The sequence below is a fragment of the Hakea prostrata genome, chromosome 5, assembly GCF_041222555.1.
Source record: "Hakea prostrata isolate BN-2017 chromosome 5, UWA_Hpros_2, whole genome shotgun sequence".
Classification (NCBI taxonomy): Eukaryota; Viridiplantae; Streptophyta; class Magnoliopsida; order Proteales; family Proteaceae; genus Hakea; species Hakea prostrata.
The window spans coordinates 39368547-39386550 of NC_142604.1; the positions used below are offsets into that span (position 1 = coordinate 39368547).

Consider the following 18004-nt stretch of genomic DNA (forward strand, 5'->3'; position numbering starts at 1 on the left):
AAAAACATAAACAATAAAGACTCTCAAATAGACCAAACTCCCAACTGGATTCAAACTCTTAACTGAACTCAACTTATGACTTATATATGACTCATAACTCTCTGTATATACTATGACTTTGAATGACATATCTACATTATTTTTTTTAAAAGAAAAATGCACCTGCCAATGTGTTTTTTATGCTTTAATTAGCTTATATGCAGAGTCCCACTCCAAAATGCCTCCTAAAACCCTTTGAAACTTGTAGGAAAAAGTCCTCGGTTTCGACAAAATTTCAATCATTTTGACCAAAATTTCAGTTTTTCTAAACATTTTCTGTGATTTTAAGTGACTTGAGCCTATTAGGTGAACCAGTTCACCTAGGTTTTGACTTTTTTCGATCGAAACCTGGGTTTTGACCAGTTTCTACTAAAATTTTGACCATTTCAGTCGAAATTGGTGATTTCATATTCGGTTTCCCAGCAGTATGTTTCAGTTTCCTCCATAACTAAAATTTCGATAGAAAGCTCGACCATTTCTGTCGAGTTTTGAACTATGGGTGGAGGACAAGAAAAGAAAGGGTGTCGAGGAAATCGGAGGTCCCCGAGCAGGTCATCATTGTACAGATCCTCAGGTATCTCAAATGTTTTTCTCATCTCCCTAAGCTTACTCTCATGATCGGATTGGTAGAATTCTGAACCAGCAGTTTTAAAGTCATAATTTGAGGGGTTAAAGGTCAACAACTCCTCATCTGTATGTGTTTGACTAAAGGCATCAAGCATATATATTGGGAGATTTGTTCTTGGCTGGGGTTAGCTTGGCCCATGGATTCACTGTCTGACCTAGAGAGGATTGGTGAGGGAGTTGGTTCGTCGGATTTAGATGACATAGGGGTGATATCTCTAGGGACAAAATTATCACCCCGGCCTGTCCACTATCACTATCACTCATCACTCGATCACACTTCCTAGATTTCGAAGTACCCTTGCGACCCATGGACTTGAAAAGTGAGAAGAATGCTTGGAGAAGAGAAGTTACAATTGAGAGGGCTGGAAGCTGATGAAGGTTGAAAGCTCAGGAATAGGTTGGGTACTTGGACGAGTAAAGGGAAACAAGGGGGCTCTGATCACACTCGCAAAGATTGTAAAGTAGATTTCAGGAGGGTTGGTCAGCTATTTATATTGAAAATCCGTGGGATTCTCAATGTGATTGGACGATCGAGATTTACTTGTATGAACGGTCTTGATTGGCTAGATGATTTGATTAATCGCGGCATCATGTTGCGCACAAGCAACAAGGCAAGTGCCCATTGGTTCATAATTGGTGTGCGCAGCTCAAAATGCCAACGTTCACTTGGCTTTAACGACGATTATTGGGACTCCTGACGTTAACGCTTATTTTCCGCATTAATGATGATTGTCTTCCACCAACCTGATCAGCGGCTGGCAGGTTTGTGGACTGGGGGATTGTGTTGTGCCGATTAACCCCTACTATCTCAGCTTGGTCACAAACTGACAATCCAACCGTCCTTGGGAGATCTAACTAGACAAACCTAGAGTGAACTGGGAGGCTTGACCTCGAATACGCGGTCAAGGTTGGGTGGTGGTCTGGCTGTGCAGATGAGGCTGGTGCCCAAGGGATACAGGCCTTAGACCACGACATACTAACTAAACCAGGAAGGAGACTGGTGCTTGGGAACCCATGATTGGACCTCCCAAGCATCTCTTCTGATGTCAAAGACTTCCCACATCTCTCTTCCAGGCACTAGCAAACGTGGATGAAGCTTGGGGAGAAGCTGATTAGAATGCAATAATCCAGGACCGTTAATAGATCTGCAGATCTAGCACTAGATCCGCTATGGGCAAGATATCCATCGTGAATATGACACCCGCAGAGTATTGCAATGTGAACCTAGAAGCCTTTATGCTTGGTCCAAAACTTAGGTAGGAAGGAACTGACTTGTCAATCTGAGAGAAAATCCATGCCTGCTGGACCGTCCGATGGTCACAAAGTTCAGGTTACTCTGTATAAACCCTTCACCTACTTCATTCAAGTGTATTTCTCATTTACCAACTTCAAGCTCTTGGCTACTCAGCTCGGAGCTCTTAGAACCCCAACCTTGGGGTAGTGATGTTTCTGGTCTGACTTGCTCGTTGTGTTGGGGGGTACCCAACCAGCCATGTTGGCCTGCACCTCACTGTTTGCCTCTGTGAACAGGTTTTCCCTTGATTCATCGAGGTTTGAATTTGGTTCATTCAAGAAGTCAGATTTGGATGTCAAGGTTTTTCCTGGACCTTCCATCCTGACATGCTAATTTCCTCCATAAATGGGTTGCAGATTGGAGCTGTAGTTTTAGCTAGCTGTTTGACTTACTCTAAAATCAATTTTTTTTTTTCAGCAAAATAATTTCAGAGACTGTATCATTCTTCTCTTCCTTGTATGTGATGAAATGGAAGGCATATTTCCCTAGTAAAGAGTTGAAGTATCCACCTTCTTTTGATGGCCGGACAGTATGCTATCCTTCAGTTCAGATCCTTCGTGATTATCTGTCATGGAGACAAATTGACTGTGAGTATTTGCTTTTCTTTAACAATGAAGCTGAAGCAAATGTTGCCTAAACATAACCAACTTTTTTTTTGTCTGCATGTCAAGATTCAAAGTCCATTCTGTAGCATGGGTAGGTATGTTCAATAGACATAATCTGTTGTTTATCATTTCTACTGCGCAGGCCACATCAACAATCAGTACAACACCTGTTTCTGGATGCTGGTCAAATCAGGAAAGACAAAAAATGAGGCACAAAATCTTTTAAAGGTGAAAGAGAGAAAAGAGAAAAGAATGGCACGGATATTTTCACTGGTCACTTGTTTAGAAAAATTATTTTCCTTTATGTGATGTCTTCGTTTCCTATACTTATATTTTGAGCTTTACAAAATCTCTACTTAATGGTGTTCTATCTATCCCTTCAAATAAAACTTACTCTTACCAGCTTTGTCCCACTGCATCTTCATTACCAAAGATTGTGCTTGGTGTTGGATGATGGAACTGACAAATAGAAATAAGAATAGCTCATACATGAATGTGAAGGTGGTTGAATAGTTGGTGAGTCAAACTATGATTCTTTGATGGAGCCTTAATTAAATGAGTGCCAGTTCTTCCAATATTTTATCAAAACCAACCATGCATGAAGTTGAAATTAGAGCCTGATGTTTCTAGGATTTGGCTAGTCAAAATATGCTGATCTTCCCAGTTTGTTCAGGTTTAAATAGCTAAAATGGGAGGTATGGTATGTCTACGTCTTAGGGTTTTGGGATTTGGGAAGTCCAAAGATTCAAAAAAATAAAAGAAATGATGACAAGGAAGAGAGATGGGATATGCTGGCTGTTACTTAAATGAATGTAAGAGTCGTGTCTTGAACTATGGAGGAGATGGGATGACTTGAGCGAAAAGTGAATCTACAGTCATAGAGTAATCCTTGTTTGGCTTCACAAGAGGTGCTAATCTTGTGTATTTGGAGGTCCCTTACCAATGCTGAGGAGAATATTTGGATGGAACAGCAAAACAAACACAAGCCTGAGCTTACAAGCTGAATTTATTAATCTGAGTCTGGTTTAATGAAATCCTAATCAAATTAGATGTCCTAATTGGATCCGAAGTTTGTTGACCGAGAAACTATCTCTAACTTATACTAACAAAAGCTGACTTGGGTTTTATAGTTCCACCCGTACAAGGACTTCCAATCAACTATAAGTCTATAACGCTATAAGGACTAATTAAATTATTAAATAATGTGCATCAACTTTAACGAGGAATTAAAAAGAAAAAAAAAAAAAAAAAAAAGGGAATTTTTGCACTCAATTGATGTACCCATGTTTTAGGTCCATTAAGTTGGCCAAGTAAAAAAGAAACCCATCCAATGAAGGCCAAGGCCCAATACCTGTATGGCCCAACCCTAGGCCTACTCCTAGGAAAAATAATCTGGGGCTGAATTTGGATCACTCTGTCTTTCCTTATGATCTTACTCCAGTTAGAAACTCTTAGAGTCTAAAATAAATGAGAACAAATGCTTGGAGGTTGAGAGTAACCGAGGGAGGCTGAAGAAGAGAAAAGGAAGAGAGAAAGTTAGAAGAGTGTAACTCATGGGCAAGAATGGCTAGTACTCTTGCCTATATTCATTACTTCAAATATATTGGAAATTACATCTACCTCCCTCATGAGATTAGAGAGAAGAACTACAACAAAGAAATTACAACTTAAACTGATGTGTACAGAACAATTTATCAGCCAGACGATGCCCATTGGTGAATATACCAGCCAGCTGATCACTTGTCAGCAGTCTCGAACCTTGATGTCGCACTTTGACTTTAGCGAAGGTTATGCACCTCAAAGAGTAATTCTATATACAAGGCTTAAAGTATAGGCTGAGATGAGATGATACATGCCAATGTGTGTCAGGATCGCAAGCCATTGAAACCATATATGCCAATACGTCTCTAGAATTTTAAAATTCTGTTGTGTATCTTATGTATCCCATTGTATTGGCTGATATGGTGTGGTACATTGTGGTACAAGTATTTTTAAAGTAAACTAATGGAAAAATTTAAACTACTACATTATCACCAACAAATGTTGGTCAATGCAGGTCGATATCTACTAAGTTACGTCAAAAAATTTTGAAAATTCTATAACATGATGATATGTACCAACTTGTCTCAACTTGTATCAACATGTATCGTTATGGATTGGCATGTATCGGCATATGTCAGCATGTATCAAGTATAACTTAGGGGTTGAAGTCTTTTGTTGCTTACTTGGACTAGATTGCATTTTTTATTCACCTTGTTCACTTTGGGTTAAAATTTTACAAATGAGGTTGATAAGACTATATTTGTATCGGATCCTCTTATCACATTGATCCATCCTTGCCGATCACTTAGTAAGTGATGAAGCACTAACTGTACTTGTACTACTATGAGGTGGAAAACTTATAAAACTTGTAAACAATTTAATCAGTGGGTAATATTATACATTTCTAGGTTCCCACTCAATGTGTTGTCCGATAAGAGAAACTAAAGGTGGCATTAAATGCTAAGCATGCAGCCATAGGAGCATATTTTTCTTTCTATTTATTACGACAATAATGAGAACCAAATATAATGTTAAACATGCTCTTAGTTGGAATCCTGTTTAGGTGGTTTTTGTTTCATAAATCGGATCAAGAAAGCAAACAAAACATTAAAACATAACTAAGAGTGCACATATGGCTTTGATCCTCCCCAACACTTTTTTATGGTATTTGAAAAGTGATACATGTAAGAAACCTCATTTTTTATAACTAGCTATAACTTCAGTTCAACGCACTCCTCTTAAATGTATTGTATTATTCATTTAGGTGTCTATGTATGTTAGATGTACTATTTATTGGCTGTATTTGTTATTTTTTGTTTAAGTTAACCATTTCCATGGAATTTTGTACCCGTTGACATGCATCTGCTGTATGAGATGATACAAATGGAGAGTGATTTGAATCAGACCCAGGACCACCCAAAGATGGCCCAGGGGGTTTACTAGTATCCTGTGGCCCTACCAGCAACCTAGGAAATTTTAGCCAGCCTAGGTTTTTTTTTTTTTTTTTTGGGTAATTTTACTATCTTTTGGTTCAGGCCAATTAGGGTTTAGTTGGGTCCAGTAGATTTGTGGGACCCTAGATATACTTTTGAATTTGAGTCTATATTGGTTAAGTTATTGGAGAGTCCTTAGGGTAGGATTCTTTAGTTGTGAAGGAATCCTCTAGTTTTGTCCTACTTCTTGCAAGGATTTGTTATCTACTCATCGACTTCAATTTGGATTTCCTAGAGTGAGATATGAAGGTTCCTTGTGTGTCTAAGAGTCTTTAGTCAAGTAGGAGTTTCTGTTTGAGTTGTCTTGAAAGTTGGAGTCCTAGTTCTAAGTTGATTCTTATTGTGAGTTCCTTCTTGAAGGCTATATGTAAGCCTCTCTAGTCTGTAAAAGGCAGAATATGTTTATTGAATAAAATTGAGAATTGAAGGAGCTAAGAGCTTGGAGTCATGGGTTCCCGTAGAGGGAACTTGCACATGCTGCTTGTGTAGATTTCTGCAGAATTATGAAGAAGACTTTGAATCCTTGCACTCTTCAAGTATGTAAGACACCTCACCCCCAATCCCAGCCCCTTCCCTCTTCTTCCTCCCATTTGAATCCTTCCCCCAATCCTCAAAACCTAGTTTTTGCAGTTGCAGCCCTTTCCCCATCGCAAGCTACCAACCCCCTTCTCCAAACCCTGCGGCAGCCCCTTATCCCCTCCGTGATGTAACCATGATCCTAGGGTTAGGGTTTTGTGATTGTTTCTCTAGAATTAGGTTAACAGAATCCTTTCCTTTGTGAATTAGCAAAGTAATTATCAAATTTGGGAATGGGAGATTTTAATAGACCTAGATGGGATGGTTAATATTAGGAGATGATTAGGGTTTTGGTAAAGATTGGGATTAACAAGAATATAATGGGCAATAGAATTTGGTAAATTTAAATGTGGGATGGGTTTAAGGTTTTGTTGGGAAAATATGGGCTGATATAGGGTCCTAGGAAGATCCTAGAGACAAGTTAGGTATTGGCAAATTTGATGTGGGTTGGTTTTGAGATAGTTAGGCACCGTTTGTTTGTTAAATCTGAAGTGGGGTGGGAAGTTTGAAAAAGTAAACATTTCCATGAAATCCCAAAGTGTGGCTTGCTTGGTTCACCGGGGTGGAAAAGTTGGCAAACAAGCTTCCTTAATTTAAGGAAGCTTGTCTGCTGATGTGGCATGCTAACTTTCCCATTAATAAAGGAAGCTTGTTTTCTGACGTGGCATGCTAACTTTCCCACCCCATCTCTTTTTAAAGTTCCACTAAATAGGTGGAATTTTTTGAAACAGTGTGGAAAACAACAAAAGTGGGACCCACATTTAAAACTTTTCCACAAAATCTTTGCCCTTTCCTGTTCCCCCACTCCACTACATATGGGTCCCACATGTTTATTTTTTCCACCCCTTTTTACCCACCCCACCTTTGCAAACAAATGGTGCCTTAGGGTTTTAACAAATCCCTTCATGGTCTTGAGATACCCAAAATCATCCTAAGATTGAAAGAAGAGTGGCAGATAGGTTTGGAAGGGGTTGGAATTTTATGGTTGAAACATTAGGGGAGGGAATGGTTCTTCAGGCTTTAGGAGAATTCTTAGGCACTCTCTTGATCTCTTTCTTTCTTTTCTTCTTTTGGTTCTCTCTCTTCTCTTTCTTTTTCTCTTTTCTGAATTCCAGATGTGCCACAAGAATAGAAGAGGGAGGGAGGGGAGGGTGCCGCAGGGTATGGGGGAGGGTAGGGGTGCTTCCTAGGGTTGCCGCAAGGGTGGGAGAGGGGTGTAGGGGCAGTCGCAGGGGTGGGAGGGGCTGTTGGAACTGTTGCAGGAATGGGAGAGGGTGCTTGCACAAGAAAGGGGAAGGGTGGTGGTGGGTATTGGATGAGGAATGAAGGGATGGGGGCTGGACTTACAGGCTGATGGCTCTGGAGCTGCTGTTTGCTGTTGAACTGCTGCAAGAACTTGAAGAAACTTTGAAGATGATGATTTACAAACCTGCCGTGGCCCTCCCATGAAGACCACAACTCAATTACCTCAAAATCGAGTATTCATGTATTCAATTCATCTTACATTTGCAAGAGGAGGGGAAGACTTTAACTAGGAAATAAAATTTGACTAATCTTGGGAATCCTTTATAGACTAGGTTCCCGCTCACAACCAATTAAATAACAACCACAAATAAAAGAAACTAACTTGCACAGAATAGTTAATTATCCAAAGGGAATCTTAAAATAAATAAAAAATTCCTATGGTATTCCAACTCTAACTAGGATTCTCTTAACTAACTCAAACATAAGATAGCAAAATAGATGCGGACTCAAAAAAAAATAAAACAAAAATTACTATACTGAAATAATTAGCAAATTAAGTTGGAAAATGACCATAATGCCTCTAGTAGGGGTTGGCCAGCCCCCTAGGTGCACCGCTTGGGTTGTGCTTTGGGGCCTATTTCAGGGTTTCAGCCGGGGGATGATTCTTGCTTACATCACTCTCTCAGCCCCAAAGCTCTCCTCCTTCCCCCTTATCCCTGCCCCTTTCCCCCTTCCCCATTCCCCAGCCCTTTCCCCTTTCTTTTTCTTTGTTCTTCTTCTTCCCCTAGCTTGCGGCAATTCTTGAATTTCCAGAATTCATAAACTCGGAACTGGAGCAACCTTTTTAAACCTTAGTTTGCCCTAACCCTTTGATCTAGATCCACCCCCTTTAGGACTTAGACCCCCCTGCCCATCCCTGATCTTTGATCCTGGGATTCAGCCCTTCGCTTCCCCCTTAAACCCTAGAAATTCCAACAATTCATCTTCTCCATTAGAAAATCCTAAACCCTAGAATTTCAAAAACCTAAAAGCTACTTACCAGTTAGCCAAATCGTGAACCCTTTTAAGGTTAGCATCTCAATCCCTCTTTGAACACTCAACCTACCCGAGGCTCCATCCAAACCGTGGAAATCCTAATTCCTTTCAAAATCTAAACTTGAGCATTCTGGAATTAGAAGGCCAGCAGGGTTTCAATCTTGGTTCAGTAAAACCCCATTCCCAAGCCTAGTCTAACCTTAAACTTTTCTAAACACTAGAACCACTAAACCAGTCAAAACTTGCAATTGTAGGGCACTACAACCCTAGAAGACTGCTGATTCTTAGGAAGAGGATCCGCAGTGGACAATGACCTCAATCTGCTAAACCCTAGATCCTGGTTTGCATCAGAAAGTCTCTTAAAACCACTTAACCTAATATGCTAACACTAGACGACACTTTAAACCTTGCCTATATGTTATCTTACATAGTATATCCTCCAATAGAACCCTTTTGTCTCCTAGGGTGCCAAAGAGAGGTGAAAAAGAAAAGAACTTAGGTGACTCTCAAACCAAGCTCTGGTACCATATTAGAAACTGTTGGGATCATGCGATCAACAATGGACATAGAACAAAGGCTGACAAGTTGAGATACTGAGAGGAAGAGGTGAAGAGAGAAGGAAGAGAGAAACCATGAAGAGTCCCTACATTCGTTGCTTGAAATATATTTGAAATTATAGCTACCTGCTTAGGGAGGTTAAAGGGAAGAACTACAACACCAAAAACACTTTGTAGACAGCACATATGACTAGCTGACTAAGTACCACTATTACATTCTAACAACCTTCGTAAATGTTTTCCTGCAAACCTTTGACCAGCAAGATGCAAAGGCTTCACAGGGTCACAAAACGATATTTCTCTAAATTCTTGCATTGAGGGCATCACACTATGGGAATGAAATTCAAATGGGGCTGTTTGTAATCCTGTAAGATGGAAGAAAAAGAAGGAAATTTGTAACAAAGAATATCTTGATGGTGCATTTCTTTGCTTGTCTTTTGTGTCCTATAGTTGGATGGAAAAAATTGGAAAAGGGGTTGCTGAGGATGTCAAAACTCGAAAATCCAAGAAACAAGGTGTGGTCTATAGAAATTTTGTTGTTTTTACTCTGCAACTGCAGGCATAGGGGAAGGTAGAGGAAGACAGAATGAAGGAAATTCTTAATAAATGGGTTATTTGAATGATATGCAAGTATCTGCCACTCGCTCATAAAAAATGGGCCAACCAACCCCATGGCGTATTGGTACTGATCGGATATAGAATAGATTTGCTCTTTGTTCCTACATGTTCCATTATAACCGATGGAATGGGATAAATATTCACCCTTTCTCCGAAATAATTCAGTGAAAGGGCAGGTTCATAGCATAGTCCTTTCCAATGTGATCAATGTGAGATCCAAGCATCTGGCAGTGGCAGAGTAGGAAGTAGCGGTTGGATTGGGGTACAACTGTGGAATCAAGAGGAGGGAGGAGATGCGGAGAGCTGAGTGATCTTGGTAAGGAGGGAAGATGAACAGGTCAGAGGGACAGTGTAGGAGTTTAAATATCAGAGGAGAAAGAGAGGTGGAAGTTCACGTTTTTGTTTGGGTGAACAGAAAAATTATAAACAGGGAAGTTTGAGTAATTGTATGGAGATTATAGTGGGGTAATATCAATCTTCTGTTCAATCTTGTGCTCTTTTAAGCTTTGTAGTATTGTAGTACAGAATTCTGAAAACTTCATCCTATGTAGCTTGTGGAACATGTTCCATTAATTTTTCAGGAAAACTAACATGATCACTCTGGGTGAACAAAGAGAAGCCATTGTGCCTTTTTAGGGACACATTTGAGTGCCTTTTAGACTACAATTTGAGTCTCATTTATCTTCCAGATCAAGAATTGGCTGACCCATACTAAACCCAACTGTTTGGTATACTGTTTTCAATATCTTTTATTTAACATGTAGAACACATAGAATATATTGGGAGGCGATGTCATCCTATGGGATGGGATTATAAGGAAATCCTAGATGTGGTGTTCCCCTGTGTGTGCATTAGAATTAATGGTGTTCTTTTATTTGTTTAAATAAAATGGCATAATTCGTATTATTATTTTGGGGTTATAATATGTGTCAAAGGTGGGCTTCGCCATGATGATAGCACTTCTAAATTAGTGGCAATTACTTACAATTTTCTTTGTATAACTTTCTTGGTAGCTTCTAATATGTCCAATCATTCATGAGCCGGGTCAGTATGTGATCTCGTGTATGTATTTTGGTGATCATTGAAGCACATCTAAAAAGAGAAACTGTTTTATTGGAGAACCATTTGGATTTATCCCAGGGAGATCTATGATAGAACCGATATATCTTTTGAAGAGGTTTATGGAAATGTGTAGAGCCCGAAAGAGAAACCTTCATATGACCTTCATCGACCTAGAAAAAACATATGACAAATTAACTAGAGAACTTATTTGGGATGTCATAGAGGAGAGTTCAAGTAACTATGCAGACATAAGTAAGGTCATGCATGAGGTTATGATGACAAGTGTCAGAACTATTGATGGACAAGGTAGTAGTGACTAGTGACTTCTCAATTAAAATTGGTTACATCATGGCTCAGCTCTATGCCCTTATTCGGTTGCACTAATTATGGGATGATGTAAACAGACAAATCCAAAATGAGGTACCTCATTGTATGGTATTCACTAATGATATTGTTCTGATAGATGGAACAGTTGAAGGCAAAACACAAAGTTGGAATTATGGAGATCAAGTTTGGAATCAAGGGTTTCAAGGTACGCAGCACAGAGATAGAATATATGCAGTGTAACTTTAGTCAAACCATTAGAGAAGATGATGAATTAAAGTTGGGAGAGCAAGAGTTAACACAAAGTGAATGTTTCAAATACCTCGAGTCAATCTTTAGCAAAGAGGATGGTATAGAAGATATTACCACTGAATTAAAGTAGTACTGGTGGAGTGGAGAGGTGCAATGGGAGTGTTATATCACAAATGCATGTCATCAAGCTCAAGGGGAATTTTATAGGAGAGTAATGACTAATGAGACCAGCTATGGCATATACGGAGTGAAATGTTGGGATGTTAAGGAAGCAATATAAATAAGAGTAACAAAGATGAGGATGCTGACAAAATGTGCTGCCAGACTAGGAGAGAGAGTTTAAGGAGTTACTCTATTAGAAATGGATTCAAGAGTTGCACCAATTTAAGGACAAACTCAGAGAGAGCCGCTTGAGATTGTAAGGGCATTGCCCAATGGAGACTACAGATGCACTAGTAAGGAAGACTGACCTGATTCAGTGTGACAAAACTAAAAGAGGTAGAGGCAGGCCTAAGTTGAGTATTGGAGTAGTAGTAAGAAAAGATATATGCATGATGTGGCTGCATCCTTGTATGACCACAAATACAGTTGGAATGTTCCCCTGTAAACCACCATTTCTTCTTCTCTTTTTTCCCCCCCTCCCCCACCCCTCAAAAGCATCCTCCAAATCCATGTAAGCTGATCTCATTTTGCTGGGATAAGCTTATGGTTATTGTTGTAGTGCCCATTATTGACAACTGAGCTGACTCAGGATTTAAGAAAAATTTGTTGAAAACCTATTAACTGAGTTCTGTTTGATTAATTTCTGATTTTGTTAACATTCTTTGGGTTTCCTGAAGTGCAATTTAGATGTTTTAAAAGATAGTCAATCCCCATAGTTCAATCTATTCAATCTATGGATATGCTTTGTCTTGCATTCTATTTCCTTATGTCTTCAGTGTTAACACAATAAACGATTTGAAAATACAAAACTTTCTAATAACAAATTCTGCTGTTTTAACTTCCTATATCAATGATTGTGCAGGGTACTCAAACGCCAGAGAAAAATAAACTACTTCTAAACCAGTTTGGTATCGACTACGAGGCACTACCCATAATGTTCCGTAGAGGATCCTGTGTTTACAGAAATAAGGTTGCTATCTATTCCACCAAGTGAATGATTTGAGCATTCTGTTTTTACATTAATACAATAGATCAAGGGTAATACTGGCACATGGAAAATTGTGACAGTAAATACGTTTGCGATGAACTCTGCAGTCTGCACATTTTTTTAAACAAGAAATGAGCCGGTTGGATAACTACTTATGTTGAATGCACATGTGAGTACTTTGAGGCACATTAATCAGTTTTGGCTAGGGAGAAGAAATCAGAAGCATGTGCCGAAGAATTGGTTGCATCACCCATTTAGTCTGTTCACTTTCCTTAAGCCTAAACTGGTGTCCATCAGTTTAAGAAGCTGAATTTAGGTGTCTCCACTGTAATTTTCCTGCACCTGTTTGTGTATGGTTCTTTTTATTATTAAATATACTTGCTAGTCAGAGCTGAGAGTTTTTATTCTATTCTTTCTATTCGTTTCTCAGCTGGGAGTGAGCATGCAGGGCACTGAATGTGGAGATTCTGCTCAAAGATCTCAGACGATGATTGTAGATCATTGCAACATTATTGAACCTGGCTTTTGGACTACACACTCAAGCATCCTTGAAGAGTAGCCTTTCCACATTTGAGACCATTGAAACATGAATCCGAAATGGAATTTGGGGTGAATACTGTTCATGTGTTACTGTTTACAGGATCAGTGGTACTATTCACATGAACATTGATGTGTGCATTTTCCTTGTATCAGGATGCTTCTTGGGTATCTTGCGGCCCCATTAGATAATCACCTCTCAACATTTGGTTGGCACATCCAAATATCCCCAGTGGTTTTTTCACATTTGAGACTCACAGCTTACTGATGAAATCCGACTGTGTACCCAGTCCATTTTGGTAATTTATAGAACTGTGACTGGTAGGGGCTTGTTGATGTAGATGGAAGCATGAAGAAAATGAGCCAAAACAGAATTTGGGAAGCGTACTGTTGATGCATTCACATGAAAGGTGGTGTGGGCTCGGATTTCGTTTGTGTGGAATGCATTTTAAATGATCTTCTAGAAGATTCTGTGGATCCCATTGGAGATTTCTACTGGAGAAACATTTTCTATCCTAATGATTCTTAATTAGTTCTGTTTACTTACGATTACTCAATATTTATCAGCAAGTTTCTACTTTCACTCTTTTCATTTTTGGTTCTACTTTGTAATGTTTCTATAAGATAGATCTAAGAGCAGTATTTTCTATCTTAGAAAGTTTCCAATCTCCAATCTTGTAATAGATGCTTTACTATGTAAAGAGAATAGCTGTACCGAAGCCAGAATTTGAACTTTAAGAATAAAGAAGCTCCTTTGCTTACTGTGTGAATCAGCTATGTTGAAAGGCCAAATGGTGGAGACGGTGGCCATATGTGAGAAGCCTTGGGTCATATGGCCCACCCCATCTTCTTTCTATCCTTCAATGCATTTTAACTTCTGTTGTGTAATTTTTGCAACAGTGTTGAAGCTATTGAGATGATGTTTGCTCGAGTTAGATGAAGCATGAATAGCCTGTGCTTGACCGAAGGCATAATATGCCCTGAGGCACCTTCTTTATCCTCTCTACTTGCAGCAACTTTCAAGGTGGTTCTTTCATATCCAACCATTAGATTGAAAAACTGTTCTGTATGTTACAGTCCTGAGTATGAGCCAACTTCGGCTGCTTCTGAGATTCATATAATGACTCATCATTGTTAATGGTTGGAAATTTGAAGTATACGGCCATTGAAGGAGTTTCAACTTTCAATTTGAATGATGTTCCAGGAATAAATTTGTCACAAACTACATTCGGAACCTGGAAATTTTTCTGGGTTCTAAAACCTTCTTAGGGTCCGTTTGGTTACATGAATCCAGAGATTTGAAATCTTTGGATTCACAAATGGGAGATTTATACCTGTTTAGTTGTGTGAATCACTGGATTCATGAAATTTAGGGATTCACATTTTTACACTAAAAAAGTGAATCTGTAGATTTATGGGTTTGATGTGAAATCTAGAGATTTCAACCCTACTATAAAAACATTAATCATTTGAACCTATGACTCAATAAATGGGTTTTTTTGAATGAGTCTACAGATTTCATTCCAAAGATTTAGGCCAACCAAACAGTTAATTTTATGAACTATGACTCCATAGATTTGAAACCTCTAGATTTTTGAAATTTCGAGACTGAAGTAACAAACCGTGCCCTTAGTTCAGCCAACACTAAGTATTGTTACAATTCTCCCCCTTTTGTGGTTGATTGATTACCCATATCCAACTACGCATTAGACTTTGATGTGGGGCTCAGGGGCATTATTTCTGACCTGCAGCTGGGGCTTTTTCAGTTTTTCTTTCCTGTTGTTGCTGCTTTGATGTTCAAGGCCTGTCAGTTCATATGATGTTGATATGGTAATACTCTTTCTTAACCCATTATCCAATTAAATTGCTTTGTTGGATTTTATTAACTTATAATATGATATTTTTCTAGATTTTCTATTAAAATAAACACAAAATAAACACAAAAGAAAATCAAGAATGAAATAATATACGATTTAAAGACTTAAAAATGTTGAAAAAAAAAAAGAAAATTACAAATTTCTTAAATTTCAAACCTAATCCTCACAAATTAAATAGTAAAGTTGAAATGGTTTCTAGATGCATAGCAAATGGAACATAAACAACATTCTTGTTTGAACGTCACCCAAATTCATAAAATGGAAGAGATTGATTCTAATTTGCAACCAAGAGGTGCTTGTATTGCTGATGTGGTGGGAGGATGACCCAACCTAAGTCTAGATGCCCCAAGAATTTTTCCATCTCATTTGACCCATCTTCTCTTATCATCATCCCTTACCAAAAAGATAAAAATTCTTGGAAATCAATTTTCTCATTCAGGAGCTTTTACTACAATACTGCTGGAAAAGCTAGTTGGTGGAAGTTCCAATTGGAGGCTAAGGCTCCATCCTAAATTTTATTTTATTTATTTATTTATTTTTACATGTATTAGATTGAAAGATTTTGATTAATGCCATATTATCTCAAGGGACTCATTTTAACCTAATTGTGTTTTTTGTGGTGATTGGGTAGAGTATATTTGGCGTATTTTTTCTTTAAACGGACTAAACGTATTTGAGCAGCGAGACCTTGGGGACTGACAATGAGTTTCATTTTCAGAGTTCACTACTTTACCTTTCCAAATCTCTCATTTTTTACATTTATCTAGACAAACATTTTTTCTAGTGGATGCTCCCCGTTAGGTTTTACTACTTACTGCTTTGTGTGGTGGATGAACAGTGATGTGGTTTTTAATAAAAAGACTCATGACCCACTTATTTGAGTTTTTTTGGATAAGGGGATATTTGAGTTTTTTTTATGGACTCTTTGAAGTTATTACCATGGGATACCGTGCATCAAATGCTCTTTTTTTCCAATATTAGGTTAAAGAGATATGGTACAATGAGCAAGCACTAAATCAACAAAGTCTTGTTTTGGGCATTTTAAATTTTAATAATGAAATTTTGTTAAAATGGTTTACCAACTAGGCCTTCAAAGTTATGTACAGTTCAAGGTATTGGTTTGGAAGGGTATATAGCCTTTAATCTTTGTACATGTTAGGGCCTGTTTGGTTACATGAGTCGGGAGATTTCAAAATCTAGAGATTTTCAAATCTATAGATTTCAAATCTATGGAGTTATAATTTATAAAATTAGATGTTTGGTTGTGGAATGAAATCTGTAGATTCATTCTAAAAAACTATTTGATCAACGTGATTTGTGTGAATGTGCAAATGTATAGCTTTTTTAAAATCTCTGGATTTCACCCATTACCCATAAATCTACAAATTCACATTTTTAGTGTAAAAAGGTGAATCTCTAGATTTCATGAATCTATAGATTTTTACTACCAAACGGGTATAATTCTCAGATTCATGTAACCAAACAGGCCCTTAGGTAATGAATTTGCTTTGTCATGAAAACCGAATATCATATGGAGACAATTGAATCTATCTGAAAAATGATGTTTTCTAAATCTGTCAGAATATAATGAGATGCAGATATGGTATAGCAGCGGTTGATGAGAATCCAATCCGTTTACACACCCCTAGTATTTTTGCATCGGTTGAACTATCAACACATTCACCCAACATCACAATATATGCATTAATAATGAGCTTCAATCTCCTCTTTTACTATGTACAGGGGTACTCAACTCACAATTAAGCATAGTTGGATGGAGTGTAGGTATTTTTTGGGAAGGACAACTAAATATGTTAGCATGGGAGGCTTAGACAATAGTGACATCATTGAAGCTACTATCATTGGACTTCATACATGAGTCGATCAAGCCCACTTTTCACTTGTCAAGCTTGCAAACATCTGGTGCAACTTATAACAAACAATGGACCTTTTTCGACAACTAACGAAGCACAAGCAATGGCCGATTGCTTATGTCCCCGTTTTGGCACATCTAACTTCTTGTACAAATAATATAAATATTAATATTTTTCAGAATTCCAACCTTGACTATGGTTTACTATCTTAGTGCATCAATAGTCTTAAAAAAACACTTGGACTACTATACTATGTAACTGTCCTACTCGTCCATCTGAGTAAGTTTATACAGTTTTTATTTCTGTCTTAAAGAAAGGAAGGAAAAAGAAAAGAAAAAAAACCCAATATTTTTATTGATTTACATTTGCCTAAGACAGCATTTTGACCAATCTTGCTGAGGCCAAGAAGGAAGGCCCAATTGCCGTAGTTGGACGAACCGTTGCTGCGCCGTTTTCGGCTTCTTTATTGGAGGAATTGCAACACCCTCCACCGCGGAAGGTCTGTCTCTCTCTCTCGCTCTCGGTAGCTGTTTGGATAGTCAGCTGGTTCAACTGAGGATGCTCAGTTCCCCATTATTGACGCTCTTTATTACGATAAAGGAATTGGGTTTCTTAACAAAACCCACGGCTCGTTTCTGTGTGAATGTTTTTACCTTTTCCAATGTTGGTTATGGATTTTACCAAATGCTTCATGAAAATCCTGGGATTTAGTCCATTGTATGAAAATTTGAAGCTTGGATTAAATTTCCTTCATATAATACTTAAGTTTGGTCTCTCAACGGTTGGGTGTATTCCAAACCAAACTCGCGGGTGAAGTCCCACATTTCTGGTTCTGTTAACAGAAGTTTACAGTTTTGATTACGGGGAATTGAGTTCTGGGAACTCCTTCATTTGTTGTTATTGATTTTTTTTTGCTCTGTGTTCTTTAACTGTCACGGTAGCAGGCATATGGGCCTTTTTAGTTCCCCAAAGAATTTAGGACTATGGGTCCCCTCTTTTTAATTCTTCATTTGGTGGTTCAAAGACTTTGTCAGCCCTGGACTGTGTGATTTTATCGTGTATAAACTATCTTATTTTCTACTAGTGTGAGATTGAATGTCTATCATATAGGTAGTTGAGAGCTTAGAGCCCTAGATAGAATTTTGTGAGGAAGAAGGATAAGTTCCGTTGAATTTGGAATTAAATGTGGACGTTAATACTTAGTTTCTTAGATGTTATGGATGCTTTGAACTTTGGATGCATACATGTAGTTAATAATTTTTCTTACTTTGGATGCAAGCATGTAGTTAAAAACTTC

The 18004-nt window shown here is 38.2% G+C and overlaps 1 protein-coding gene and 1 long non-coding RNA gene across 4 annotated transcripts in view; both read left to right on the forward strand.

Moving 5' to 3' along the window:
• LOC149015955 (tRNA(His) guanylyltransferase 1-like) overlaps positions 1 to 13705 on the forward strand; it is a 66135-nt gene extending 52430 nt beyond the window's left edge. For all 3 annotated transcript variants that reach the window (XM_089156914.1, XM_089156915.1, XM_089156916.1), the window contains exons 11-14: positions 2378 to 2547; positions 2708 to 2793; positions 12294 to 12401; positions 12850 to 13705. In XM_089156914.1, the coding sequence (XP_089013040.1) occupies positions 2378 to 2547; positions 2708 to 2793; positions 12294 to 12401; positions 12850 to 12978 (493 nt within the window). In that variant the 3' untranslated portion in view covers positions 12979 to 13705. The remainder of the gene's footprint in view (positions 1 to 2377; positions 2548 to 2707; positions 2794 to 12293; positions 12402 to 12849) is intronic.
• Positions 13706 to 17052: 3347 nt separating this feature from the next.
• The window catches only part of LOC149015956 (uncharacterized), a 35757-nt gene continuing 34805 nt past the window's right edge, over positions 17053 to 18004 (forward strand). Inside the window, exon 1 of the long non-coding RNA XR_016173597.1 lies at positions 17053 to 17206. This is a non-coding gene — a long non-coding RNA (uncharacterized LOC149015956). The remainder of the gene's footprint in view (positions 17207 to 18004) is intronic.